Here is a 14,523-nt window from a genome sequence, read left to right on the forward strand (position 1 = left end):
GTGGCTTATGCTTGTAATCCCAGCACTTTGGGAGGCTAAGGCAAGAGAATCACTTGAGGCCAGGAGTTCAAGACCAGCCTGGCGAACATGACGAAACCCCATCTCTACTGAAAATACAAAAATTAGACAGGCATGTTGGGGCACACCTGTAATCCCAGCTACTCAGGTGGCTGAGGCATGAAAATCGCATGAATCCGGGAGGCACAGGTTGCAGTGAGCCGAGATCGTGCCACTGTACTCCAGCTTGGGCTTGGGCTGGAGTGTAGTAGTGCGATCTTGGCTCAATGCAACCTCCGCCTCTGTCTCAAAAAAAGCAACTTAGAGGAAGGTAAAGTTATTTGCCCATTTTGTAATTGTAGTAGACCAAAGGCATAAGATCAGAGTTGTAAATGTAATCTCGTTTTAGCTAGTAGTTTCCCAGTGACATCCTCTAAAATCTCTTAATACTGCCAACAGAGAAGCCAAGACCTTTTATGGTTTGGGAGGTGCTGGGAAGCTGAAGAATGAGAGATTGAGTTAATCTACAGAAATTTCTATTTTAGGAACACAGGAAGGGAGAGAAGGTCTGAAATTGCTTAAACAAGTTCCAGTTAGTTCCTTCTTGCTGAAGTATGAGTGAAACGGTTCTATTTATTATCTACTCTAGTAATCCAGTAGTTTGTTTGACTGTGGTGACTTGGTGTTAACATTTTTTTTCTTCTAAATTTTAGAACAAGCACTGGTTAATTAGGCAAGCCAAGACTCCAATGACTAATTCTTCAATACAGTTTTTAGATAATGCATTTAGGAAAAGGTAAGAGCTGCTGCTACATAACAATCTGAGTGGTTTTAAGGACCCTACAAATCAGCTCATGAAGAGGAGACCACACCACATTGTTGTCTCTGAAACAAAAACAGAGGGAAGCAAGTCAGTGGGAGAGAGGCTTCGATGGGGCACCAGAAGCAGAGAGATTCCTTTACACTCAAATGAATGAGGTGGCATTTGGACCCCAGTACTAATTAGACTGCCCATTTTTAGGACTTGGCAAAAGTCTTGCAAACTTGAACCATGTGGTGGAATTTTTTCTCCTGCTTTAAAGAAAAGGTGACTTGGTTGAGAGAGCCCATTGTCATATGTGACAAATGACCCAAAAGCTTAGACAAGATCAAAATATCTGCCTTTGCCATTTGGAATTTTCAAGAAATTCTCTTAAGTCAATTTTTAAAAATCGATTACTTTCTTTTAGGAAGTGTTTAGTGTAGACCAGGGATAAGCAAACTTTTTCTGTAAAGGGGCAGATAGTAAATATTAATAGGCTTGCAGGTCATACATTCTGTCACAACTACTCAGCTCTGCTGTTGTAGCACAAAAGCAGCCCTGGGTAACATGTAAATGAATGAGCATGGTTGTGGTCCAGTAAAACTTCATAAAAACAGACAGTGGGCAAGCTTTGGCCCATGAGTCATAGCTTGCCAGCTCCTAGTTCAAACATCTTAAGCTTTTTTGTAACACAGTCCTATCTGAATTAATCTGTAATACACAGTACTGAGAATGGACAACTCTTCCTTCCGATTGTCTCTACTCTCATCACTGTTGCCAATAAAAAGTAAAGCTAACTGGTTATTTAAAAATGAGTTTATTTCTTTGGAAACAATTAACTTTGGAATGAATTAATTATGTTCTGGAATTTTCTAATCTGTTTTTTACAATGGGAAGGTCTAGGGAATGGAGATTGGGGATTTGAGTTTTGGGGGAGAGTGTTTTGGATTTTTTTTTTTTTTAAACGGGGGTTGTTTTGGATTTTTTATTTTAAACGGGATTGTCTTTGTTTTTGTTTTTGGTTTTTTTTTTTTGGCAAGATAGTGATACCTCAGCCATTGCCCCTGAAGTCCCATTTCTACCTTCTGTTCACATCCAGGTGGCAAACTCTCCTCTCAGTTGATGACCTTGTGGAGAAACTGGTCAAGAGACTGGAGTTCACTGGGGAGCTCAACAACACTTACATCTTCTATACCTCAGACAATGGCTATCACACAGGTCAGAGGCAGGATTAGGTACTGCTGTGATCTTTGAGAATATGTCTTTCCTTTTTCACCCAATGAGCCCTGGGAGGGAGTTCTAGTCTTTTTATAACTGCGGACATGCCAGAGGGAGGATCTTGCCCTCAGGACCCCTCCAGTTGGAGCACCACATCATTCCCACGTGGAGAAACCAGGTTTCATTGTTTGCTGTTTCACATGCAAGATGACATGGTGTTCTAGGAGTGGGAGCAGAGCATGAGCTTGATGGGTTGGAGGCAGGCCGTATGGAAGGCATTTGAGATAGGAAGACCAAAAGGAGGTTGTCTTGGGAAAACTTTCTTGCCATTCATGGAATTTGTTTTTTGGGTGTTGTTTTTTTCAAAAGCTGCAGGATGAGTCAGCTCTGTGTCCTTGACTTTCGTGCTTTCTACTTGGACCTTCTGTTGTTAAAAGCAAATGTTTTCTTCTTTCCACATATATAAATGTCCACTTGAACGGGGTTCACTTGAGACTTGCTTGCATAGGAGGAGATCGCTTAGACATTTAATGCATTATTGTGATTTTTTGGGGGGGCTGGTGGGGGGACAGAATCTCGCTCTGTCACCCAGGCTGGAGTACAGTAGCGTGATCTCGGCTCACAGCAATCTCTGCCTCCCAGATTCAAGCGATTCTCCTGCCTCAACCTCTCGAGTAGCTGGGACTACAGGCACATGCCACCACGCCTGGCCAATTTTTGTATTTTTAGTAGAGATGGGTTTTTGCCATGTTGGCCAGACTGGTCTTGAACTCCTGACCTAAGGTAATCTGCCTACCTCAGCCTCCCTAAGTGCTAGGAGTACAGACGTGAGCCACACGCCTGGCCTGTGAATATTTTTAAACACTCAAAGTAGAGAATAGTAAAATAACCTCCATTATCCAGCTTAGATTTTCAGCTGCATGAGGCCAGTCTTTTGAATTCTTCCTACTCTCCCTGTGTTTTTCTTTTGTTACTAGAAGGTTTTGAAGCAACTCCCATACACATGACTCCAGGATTCAACACCGGATTATGCATCTGACTCTGGTTATTATGTATCAAGATGCAGACCACCAGCCTCAGTGGCTCACACCTATAATCCCAGCACTTTGGGAGGCCAAGGCAGGTGGATCACCTGAGGCCAGGAGTTCCAGATCAGCCTGGCCAACATGGCAAAACTCTTTCTCTACTAAAAATACAAAAATTAGCCAGGTGTGGTGGCACATGCCTGTAGTCTCAGCTACTCGGGAGGCTGAGGCCGGAGAATCTCTTGAACCCAGGAGGCAGAGGTTGCAGTAAGCCAAGATCGTGCCACTGCACTCCAGTGTGGGTGACAGAGCGAGACTCCATCTCAAAAAAAAAAAAAAAAGATGCAGGCAAAGTCCACATACTACCTTTAGTTCTTGTATCTCCTAACTCTGTCATTTGCCACGAATTTACAGGGAGAAGTGGGTCTTTGTCCATCAGAATGTCTCACATTCTGAATTTGGCTAACTGCTGTCTTATAGTGCCTTAACTTGTTCATCTCCAGTTAGCATTTCCTATAGATTGGTAGTTAGATTAGGGACTTGATAGAAGTTTGCATTTTCAGGTGACAGTGCATCCTCACCTGCTGCTGTGTACTTCCTGTTGCATCATGTCATGAGGCCCGTGGCATCTGACTGCACTGTCTTTGGGGTGCTGGTGTTGATTGATGAGTCAGGTGGTTTCAGCCTTAGCTCTTCCTATGAGCTTTTCTGTTGTTCCGTTGATGATTGCTGCCTAAATTCATTATTCCCTCAGAAACTGCAAAATATTGATTTCATAATCCTGTCCTTTCTTTTGTATTTATTAGCTGAAGTTCCTCAGAGAAGAACTTCCCCTTATCAATTATTTGGTTATTTTGAGATGCAGTTTATTCAGGAAACACAGGATAGGTGTTTTTGTTCATTTGACAGTTTTTGGAGTAAACTTCATTCAGTTGTGATGAGGCTGAGTAGCATGCATAATTTTTTATGTATTTGTGTTTCAATACTTTCCTGTCATTATTTTTGCTTATTTTGTTCTATCATAAGCCAGGGAGTCCCTTCTAGTCATTTGTTTAGAGAAGATGAATTTGTTGTTTTCCTGCCTTGTAGTAACAAGAGACCCAGGCAAATTTCAGCTTTCTATTAAAACACCAGAATCAGTAGAACAAAGTTGTTTTAGTTTTGGCTGTGGATTAAATGAGTGAAACATAACATGAGCAAGGCTCCTGTCTTGGCTCCATCTTTACATTGTGTGTTTTGTTTTCAGGACAGTTTTCCTTGCCAATAGACAAGAGACAGCTGTATGAGTTTGATATCAAAGTTCCACTGTTGGTTCGAGGACCTGGGATCAAACCAAATCAGACAAGCAAGGTAGGTGCCTGACAAGCTGGTGCTGTGGACAGGTAGGCACTTGCCTGAGAAAATAAGGTGTTTCCTCCTGAGATAAGATTGGTTAGGTTCCTCTTCCCACTAGGGCTGAGCGGCAGAAGAGTTTTTAAGTGGAAACAATGATTGCTTTTTTTTTTTCCTTAACTTCCCACTGCTCTCTGTATCTGTATTTTCACCCCACATATACATGTCTCATTAGAATGCATAGCTTTTCTTTGTCTTTTGAGACTAGATCTTTACTTTGTTCTGGAGCAGTGACTCTCAACAGAGGATATGCATCAAAATTGCCCTTCGAAACTGAAGAAGAAAAATGGTACATGCTTGGGCAATATCCAGAAAGAGTGTGATTGACTCACTTGGTCTGGAATAGGGACCCAGCATCTGCCTTTTTTCCTTTTGAAGTTTGCAGGTGATTCTGAGAGGCAGCCTGGTTTGGGGCCCACTGCCTTGTAGAGCAGAGCCCCTCAGGCTTTTCTGTGTGTGAATCCCCTGGGAGCTGGTTAAAATGCAGATTCTGCTTCTCCATTTCTCATCAGCTCCTGGGTGATGTTTGCTGCTGGCCTGACCTTGCTTTGAGTATAAGGCTATCAAAAACATGTCTTCTAGGAATTAGTCTTTCCCTGTGCTGGGCTCTTCCTTATGAATGCTTTGTTGCTTTCCTGGTTCTCTCTCCTAGAACTGCCATAATATGCCACATTGTTCTGTTGTCTTTCCCATTTGGTTTCAGTGTCTTTTTCTAAACGTGGTACCTAACGCTGAGGCACTTTGTTCCTAGCGGTCATGAGGACCTTCATCCAAAATACTGTCCTCCAACACTCAGGAGAAAAGAATTGACAGGCTCCACCAGCTATGTCTTCTCTCCTTCCTGATATCACAATTTCAGTTTCAGTCCCAGTTCTGTGAGACCAAGGAAGATGAACAAATACACACTTTAAGCTAAAATTGCAAAGTGGGTTTTTAAATGGGCCAGACTTTCTGGGTATATTGGGTACTTTAGTTTAATTTTGGAGTTTGATGTTTACTTGTTTAAATGTCTATTTTTCACTTATTTCCTTTTAAAACACTCTTGATGGAATTCTGTTAAAATTCTCTTGGAAGGGTAAAATGGCCTTCATAATTACGTTTTGTGTTTTTCTCTGAAGACCCACATTCCTAAAGCTAGTCACTTTTCCCTACAAATTTCAGTGCCTTCTAAACAGGCTTCCTCTTTCAAAGGAGATAAGCAAGTTTAGAAGACCATTAAATCTTAAAAGTGTTTTCTTGAGGTTGGTGTTTGGAACTGATTGAGGAGACCATGTCAGCAGCCATGTTCTGTTTTTAGGAGCAGGGCTACCTCAGCCCACATGGGAAGGAGGCTGAATGAGATCATAGTGAAATGTGTCGGCCAGCTGCCTGTGGAAAAAACTGTTCCTTTTTTTCTTTAAGTTAACATTGCCATCTAAATGTTAAAAATCAGAAACTTCACCTTCTCTAAGCAATCTAAATGAAGTCTGGTTCCTGAGAAGCCATTTCAGTAATATAGCTAACATTTATTGAGTGTTTAGTATGGGACAGGTGCTATTCTAAGTTTATTACCTGATTTAACTCATTCAATCCTCACAGGTGATGAGATAGAGGTACTGTTATCCCTATTTTGCAGATGAGGAAAACTGAAGCAGAGAAGTTGTTTGCTGAAGATCACATAGCCAAAAAGTAGCAGAGCCCTGCATTTGAACTGGGGCACTCTGGCTCCCAAGTCTGTATACTTAACCATTACATTATAGTTCAGTCAACAAGTATTTTTTATCTTCTTTGCCAGCATGGTACACCAAGGAGCCTTGCATACGGCAAGGAGCAATCAAACAAGATGAGTTTTGTTTTGTTTTTTAGTTTTTTTTGAGATGGAGTCTCGCTTTGTCACCCAGGCTGGAGTGCAGTGGTGCAATCTCAGCTCACTGCAAGCTCCGCCTCCTGGGTTCACGCTATTGTCCTGCCCAGCCTCCCTAGTAGCTAGGTCTATAGGTACCTGCCACCATGCCCAGCTAATTTTTTGTTTTTGTTTTTGTTTTAGTAGAGATGGGGTTTCACCGTGTTAGCCAGGATGGTCTAGATCTCCTGACCTCATGATCTGCCTGCCTCGGCCTCCCAAAGTGCTGGGATTACAGGCGCGAGCCACCATGCCTGGTCACAAGATCAGTTCTTAAATCCTTGTGTCAGGGAGCACCAGATATTTAAGCTACAGTGGTCAGTGAAAGCCTCTTAGGCATTTGGCATTTGAGCAGATGTGGATGTTGAAAAGGATTTAGCTGTGCAGAGATCTGTGGGAAGAGTGTCCTGAGCAGGACGGTAAATGCGAAGGCCCAGATGTAGCGATAAGCTAGGCTTGTTCAAGAGACAGAAGGTAGCAGTTGTACTGAACTCCTTGTACTTCCTAAGCGGACCTTCTCTGTCACCTCCTGGCTTTTGTGCAAGTGACTACTCCTTCCTTCTGGAATGCCCATCTCGCGCCTTCCTCAGCTAGTCAAGTTAATTGTCCTTTAGGGCTTTGGTTTACCGCTCCCTCTGGGAAGTCATTTCATAATCCTGCTCCCACATGGGGTAGATGCCCCTTCCTGTATGTTCCCAGCTGGCCTCACACTTGTCACACCCTATTACGTTTGTCTTTTTCAGTCTAGGATGTCCTAGAAAAGAGGAACTATCTAAACTTAAAATATCCAGCCCCTAACATACACTGGGGAACATCCACATTGGTTGAATGGATTTTGCCAAGGTCGCAAAGTAAGTGGCAGATCAGGGACTGAAAATTAAGTCTGTGCATTCTCAGAATTTACATTGCTGCATTGACAGGTGTAATTTGAGAAGCATGAAATGCCCCAGCTTTCCCCTGGCACAAAGAATGTCAGAGACGATGGGTGATGCATCATGTGTTGGCAGCATAGTTGTCTCAGTGCCAGCTGTTCTGTGTGAGTGGCACAGGCTTGTGAGTTGGGCATAATGAGCTGAGCTGTCAGCAGCCTTGACAGCCAGATCAGTGCACATTTAACTGACTGGTGGACTTAGCTGTGTGGGAGAAATGGGACAAGGTCATATGTGTAGATGTCAAAGATTGGCTATTGACGTTTTCTCCTCTGACTAGTTCAGCTTTAGATTTGGTGGTAGAAGTTCTGCAAAAGGAATTCTAAAAAGGAAAAGATTAGTAGGAAAACTAGAATGACACAGCACCGTCCCAGGGAAATAGAACTGAACTGGGAGTCAGGAAGACGACCTGTTGGCTTTGGACAAAATCAGCCTTGGTTCCCCTAGTTTTGTAAAAGTAAGAGGATGTTAAGCCTCCATTATCAGGTGGAACCAGGTGATGCCCCAGCTTCTTCCTTGTCAGGAAAGCTGGAACTGAGGGGCAAGTCCAGCTGAAGCAACCAAGATAGGGGATTCTGCACTTTCTCATGTGGTTACAGTGCTTTTCACTAAATGGATTTGGGGTGCTTTCTGGTATGTTTGGAGCCTTTTCTTTGATAACTCTACAGAAATTCAACATCAGGGTTTGGGTGTCTGGAAACCTGATGTGTTCTGAGAGCCCGTTGCCATCTTGTTCTTTTCAGTAATTATGCAAGTGTCATTCTTTCAGAGCAAGAATAAGCAGGTTCAATGCATGATACCCTTTGATTTAAGCCCCAGGAATTTTTTTTTTTTTTTTTTTTTTTTTTTTTTTTTTGAGACAGGGTCTTGCTCTGTAACTTAGGCTGGAGTGTGGTGGCACAATCTTGGCTCACTGCATCCTCCACCTCCCAGGCTCAGGTGATTCTCCTACCTCAGCCTCCTGAGTAGCTGGGACTATAGGCGCACACCACCATGCCCAGCTAATTTTTGTTTTTTGTTTTTTGTTTGTTTGTTTGTTTTTGTAGAGACGGGGTTTCATTATGTTGCCCAGGCTGGTCTGGAACACCTGGGCTCAAGCAATCAGCCCTCCTCCCCTCATTACAGGCATGAGTCACCACAGCCAGTCTACCCCAGGGTTTTCTAAGGACTTTCATTTGATTAGGATATTTATATACTTAAATCCTAAGAACATTCTCAACCTGAGAAAGTGTGATTTATCAAATAATTTATTTTTTTGTCTGGGCATGGTGGCTCACGCCTGTAATCCTAGCACTTTGGGAGGCCAAGGCAGGTGTGGATCACCTGAGGTCAAGAATTCAAAACCAGCCTGGCCAACATGGTGAAACCTTGTCTCTACTAAAAATACAAAAATTAGGCCAGGCGCGGTGGCTCACGCCTGTAATGCCAGCACTTCGGGAGGCCGAGGCAGGCAGATCAGGAGGTCAGGAGATCAAGACCATCCTGGCTAGCACAGTGAAACCCCGTCTCTACTAAAAAATACAAAAAATTAGCCTATAGGCAGGCGCCTATAGTCCCAGTTACTCGGGAGGCTGAGGCAGGAGAATGGTGTGAACCCAGGAGGCGGAGCTTGCAGCGAGCCGAGATCGCACCACTGCACTCCAGCCTGGGCAACAGAGCGAGACTCCGTCTCAAAAAAAAGAGGCCGGGCACGGTGGCTCACACCTGTAATCCCAGCACTTTGGGAGGCCGAGTCAGGCGGATCACGAGGTCAGGAGATCGAGGCCATCCTGGCTAAAACGGTGAAACCCCATCTCTATTGAAAATACAAAAAAAGTAGCTGGGCGTGGTGGCAGGCACCTGTAGTCCCAGCTACTTGGGAGGCTGAGGCAGGAGAATGGCATCAAACTGGGAGGCAGAGCTTGCAGTGAGCTGAGATCGTGCTACTGTACTCCAGCCTGGGTGACAGAGTGAGACACCGACTCAAAAAAAAAAAAAAAAAAAAATTAGCCAGGTGTGGTGGCAGGTGCCTGTAATCCCAACTACTTGGGAGGCTGAAGCAAGAGTATTGCTTGAACCCAGGAGGTGGAGATTGCGTGAGCTGAGATCACAGAGCAAAAAATCTGTCTCAAAAAATAGATATATTTTTGGTCTTGTCAAAGCTTTTTCTGTTCCAATCCGTAAATGATTTTTTTGTTTGTTTGAGATAGGCGCTCTCTCACCCAGGTTGGAATGTGGTGGCTCAAACATGGCTCACTGCAGCCTTGCCCTCCTGAGCTCAAGTGATCCTCCTGCCTTGGCCTCCCAAAGTGCTGGGATTACCAGCGAGAGCCACTGTGCCCAGCCCTTAAATGAATTTTTAAGTTTATACTAGACAAAAGCAATACTGTGAAACTAGTGTTTCTCAAAGTCATCACATTGATGGGTGAATCCATCCAAATTCTTGGTTATATAAAAACCAGAGTTAGGTATAATTCTTTTTAACTCTTCATTCATACTTGGTATTTGCTAGAAGTCTCCCATCTCCTGATATAGTATGCTAATTTTGAGACTGTCTGCTTGTTCAAATAAAATTCTAGAAGAGGAGACATTTTATCCATTATATTTAGGGGAGTGTGATCATTATAGATTTCTAGGGAAAAAGAGTCCTGGAATGACTTGTGCTTACGGTACTTGTGCTGAATCTTAGTGACTTTGGATTTATACTGGAACGAACTTACCCCTTTATCTCCAGAGAGCAAAATGCCATTAGAAAGAGCCTCGGCTGGGTGCAGTGGCTCACGCCTGTAATCCCAGCACTTTGGGAGGCCAGGGCAGGCAGATCACTTGAATTCAGAAGTTTGAGACCAGCCCAGGCAACATGGCATCGCTACTAAAAATAAAAAAATACAAAATTTAGCTGGGCATCATGGTGTGTACCTGTAGTCCCAGTTGCTCTGGATGCTGAGGCAGGAGGATCAGTTGAGTCTGGGAGGTGAAGGCCACAGTGAGCTGTGATTGTGCCACTGCACTCCAGCTCAGGTGACAAAATGAGACCCTGTCTCAAAAAACAACAAAACAAAAAAGAGTTTCCCCCCACCTCACCAAAAAAGGAACAAGCCTCCCATTATACAGGTGGTGGCTCTTGCAATTTTTGGTGAGATGACAGTCATCATTTTATATCTCTGGGTTTTTTTATGTTTCCTCTTTTCTTTTAAAACTGCCTTGGACATCATAGTAGTATCTGAGGAACTGGCTTCACCTGATTCATGTTACAGATATCACTGAAGATCTGTTAGTCACACTTCAGGGTCTGTAGATGGCTTGTTGTCTTGATCTCATTCTGGAGATGGTATCTCTCTCTGACCCTCCTTTCCTGCTGTGACCTCTTCCATATTGACACTCACACTTGATGACTATTTTCCAAGCTGCTCAGTTTGCCTGGGGGTCTTCGAACCAGGAAAATTATCTGTAACAGTGGGTCTTGTATCATCCCTGGAGACATGGTTTTTTGTGTGTGAGGTTTTTCCCCCACTGAGTAACATATGGATTGCCTTTCTCCTGAAGTGCCTGCCTCTGGGCGGTAATACCTGACAGCTGCAGAGTTAGACTAATTGATTCAGGGCCAGGATATTTATCATTCTGCCCTCTAAGAGCTGTCCTGGCCATCAGGAAACCTGGCCCCTGATAATATTCTGAAGCTTTTTTTTTTTTTTTTTTTTTGCCTTTCATATCTGTACTTTTGGTTTTGTTTTTAAATTAAAAGTGGCAGGGCTGGGGTGTTTTTGTTTTATCTCCCTGTTTGGCCTCTCCTAAGATGATCTAAGTGTTCTCAACAGTTTTGAAGACCGTTACTTCCTGTCAGTAAGTAATGGCTTTTCCAGTTATAAGCTGACAACTTTGCTTCAGTGACTTGTGTTTCATTTCTTCACCTATAAACACTGTGTCCAAGGACTGTGATGAGGAATAAATGAGAATAAATGTCAAATGCCTGGCACAGTAAACTTTAGTTCCCAGTTTTTCTCACTTCCTCTTTGTTTCGCTCAATGGATTGTTTCAGTGCTTGAAGATTTTTCTAGCCTGTGACCAAGTGACTTCTGTGCTTACATTCTTTCTAGGCCTGCATTATCCACTTGTGGCTGTCGAGCACTTGAAATGTGGATAGTCCAAATGGAGATGTATTATTATTGTGAAATACCAGATTTCAAAGACTTGGTTCACAAAAAGTTAAATCTCATTGATTTTTTAAAAAATATTGTTTACATGTTGAAATATTAATATTCAGATATTTTATAGGAGGTTAAAATATATACAATTTTACCTGTTTTTATTAATGTGGTTATTGGACAATTGTTAATTACATATGGGGTCCCCTTTATATTTCCATTAGGCTACTCTGGATTAGGCCCTGTAGAGGCATTGTCTTACAGAAGGAAAATAGTCTAATAACCAAGGAAATAAGTCAAAGTATAAATACAGGACAATGCCTTTAGTTTCTAGAATGTTTAAAAACATCTAAGTCTTTTGCTCTTAAAAAAACTTTTATTGCTACATTTTTGGAATAAATTTTCTGCAGCCTTCACAGCCTGTTGCAAACATATTTTGGCAGTGTTGTCCCTTTGAGAAGCTATAAAAAGAGCTAATAATTCTCACTGATGGCAAGCATTCCTTTTCTGAGGCCTTCCAAAATGTCTGGAGTTCATTTGAAATCAAATTTAGTTAATCTGAATAATCAAGTTGTAAGACACTTTGTATAAAATAATTAGACCAACATTTTTCTCATGATTCGCAACAAACTCAAAGCAGTCCCAAAGGAGTTTTCAAAAAACATTTTGATCAATAACAGAATGGGTAGAATAAATATGTAACTTCCCAGGGGGATATACTATTATACAAGCCTTATAAGCCTTTATATTTTGTTTGAAGTTATTATAGTTATATTTTAATCTATGAAACAGACCAAAGCATGGGCTGTATAAAAGGTAATAGTGCTGTTGTCTCATGGGCGGGGTGGGGGGAAGAGAACTTTAGTATAGGTAGAAAAGGAAAATGAGACCAGCTGTGTTCTAGATTGTTTTTCCCTCATTCTCATAGATGCTGGTTGCCAACATTGACTTGGGTCCTACTATTTTGGACATTGCTGGCTACGACCTAAATAAGACACAGATGGATGGGATGTCCTTATTGCCCATTTTGGTAAGTATAGTGCCCTCAATCAGGCCTGAGCCAAGACCGCAATAAATTCTGGGTTGTGTAAAGACTTAAGCATTTAAATATTAAATAATACTATTAAATTTGGGGGCAGAAAATCTTGTGATGGGAAGGAGTGTTCTAAAATAAAAAATTAGACCACATGTGAAATCGAGAGTTGTTTCCTCCCCTCTTTTGCTCTCCTCTAAGAACACCCACCATAAATAAAGAGAGGTTGGGAACACACTTGCAACATACATAAAAAAGAGTCATTAGTCCAAATACATGAGTTCTTAGCAAAGATTAATATCCCAGTGGGAAAATGGGCAAAAAAAGTGGCTAATCAACTTGCAGAAGAATTAAAAATGGCTAAAACAAACGCAAAAAGATTACTTCAGTGCTAATCACAGAAATGCTTTAACTGAAGGAGACCTCTCTCTGTGAACTGACAAAGATTTTTAAAATACCCAAGATTTCAGAAGTCTGAGAATTTGGAAACTACTTCATATACTTTTCATACAAGTGTAATCAGTATAACTTACCAAGAGTTTAGTTTAACAAGACATATCACTTCAGAGTACACATGTCAAAAACAGTCAGACAAGTTAACTTTTGCCTGTCTGGTGAGTGAAAAGTGGCATTTGGTCTTACTGTGCATCTGTTTGTTTAATAATGAGGTGAATTATTTTTTAACAGCTTAATTCCCATACCATACAATTCACTCATTTAAAGTGTTGGCCGGGCGCGGTGGCTTACGCCTGTAATCCCAGCACTTTGGGAGGCCAAAGGTGGGTGGATCACCTGAAGTCAGGAGTTCGAGACCATCCTGGCCAACATGGTGCACCCCTGTCTCTACTAAAAATACAAAAAACAAGCTGGGCATGGTGGCGGGCACCTGTAATCCCAGCTACTCTGGAGGCTGAGGCAGAAGAATCACTTGAACCTGGGAGGTGGAGGTTGCAGTGAGCTGAAATTGCACCATTGCACTCCAGCCTGGGCAACAAGTGAAACTCCATCTCAAAATAAATAAATCATTTTTTTTAAAGTGTCCAATTCAATAGTTGTTGGTGTATTCAGAGTGGTACAACCATCATCATAATCTAAGAGCATTTTCATCACCCTAAACTCCCAGGCACATTAGTCACTCTAATAGGAGAAAACTGAAAATCCAAATATCTAGTAGAGAATTGATTAAATTGTGGTGCAGGGAATTGATTAGATCTGTTGCTCCCATTCCCACCACGAATCTTCTTTACGTCTGTATAGATTTGTTTGTTCTGAACTTTTCATATAAATGAAATTACATAATATGTGGCCTCTTGTAACTGGTTTTTTCACTGAGCATAGTGTTTTCAAGGATCATATCATTGTAACATGTGTTAGTACCTCGTTCTGTTTTACTTCCGAATAACATTCTGTGTGTGAATATATCACATTTTATTTATCCATTCATCAGATATTTGGGCTGTTTCCACTTTTTGGCTATTATGAATAATGCAGTTGTAATGGTTTTGTTTGTTTTCGAGATGGGGTCTTGCGCTGTCACCCAGGCTGGAGTGCAGTGTTGCCAATCACAGCTCACTGCAGCCTCAGTCTCCTACGCTCAGAGGATCCTCCCACCTCAGCCTCCCCAGTAGCTAGGACTGCAGTTGCCGGCTACCACGTCTGGCTAATTTTTTTTTTTTTTTATAGTAGAAATGAGGTCTCCCTACATTGCTCAGGCTGATCTCGAACTCCTGGGCTCAAGAGAACCTCGCTTGTTTTCCAAGATTTTAAGAAAAAAAAAAAATCCTCCCCCCTCAGCCTCCCAAAGTGCTGAGATTACGGGTGTGAGCCAATACTTGCTATTATCTGTCTTTGTGATTATTATATTGTAGTAGGTGTGAAGTAGTACCTTATTGTGGTTTTGATTTGTATTTCCCTGCTGACTGTTGGTGGTTAGCATTTCATCATGTGTTTGTCAGCCATTTGTATAGCTTCTTTGGAGATGTGTTCATATTCGGATCCTTTGCCCAGTTTTTTTTTTATTGTGTTATTGATCAGGGAATCACTTTTCATTTATGCCTTTTTGTGTTTCTTCCTTTGAGAAATGCCTCTGCATTTTTGCGTATCATAGTCTCCTTATTATGA

General features: G+C 42.0%; 1 protein-coding gene across 2 annotated transcripts in view; it reads left to right on the forward strand.

Moving 5' to 3' along the window:
* GNS (glucosamine (N-acetyl)-6-sulfatase) overlaps window positions 1-14,523 on the forward strand; it is a 48,368-nt gene that overhangs the window by 20,480 nt on the left and 13,365 nt on the right. For both annotated transcript variants that reach the window (XM_063693847.1, XM_004053502.4), the window contains 4 exons: window positions 711-793; window positions 1,899-2,017; window positions 4,289-4,392; window positions 12,298-12,399. In XM_063693847.1, the coding sequence (XP_063549917.1) occupies window positions 711-793; window positions 1,899-2,017; window positions 4,289-4,392; window positions 12,298-12,399 (408 nt within the window). The remainder of the gene's footprint in view (window positions 1-710; window positions 794-1,898; window positions 2,018-4,288; window positions 4,393-12,297; window positions 12,400-14,523) is intronic.

The sequence above is a fragment of the Gorilla gorilla genome, chromosome 10, assembly GCF_029281585.2.
Source record: "Gorilla gorilla gorilla isolate KB3781 chromosome 10, NHGRI_mGorGor1-v2.1_pri, whole genome shotgun sequence".
Taxonomy (NCBI): domain Eukaryota; kingdom Metazoa; phylum Chordata; class Mammalia; order Primates; family Hominidae; genus Gorilla; species Gorilla gorilla.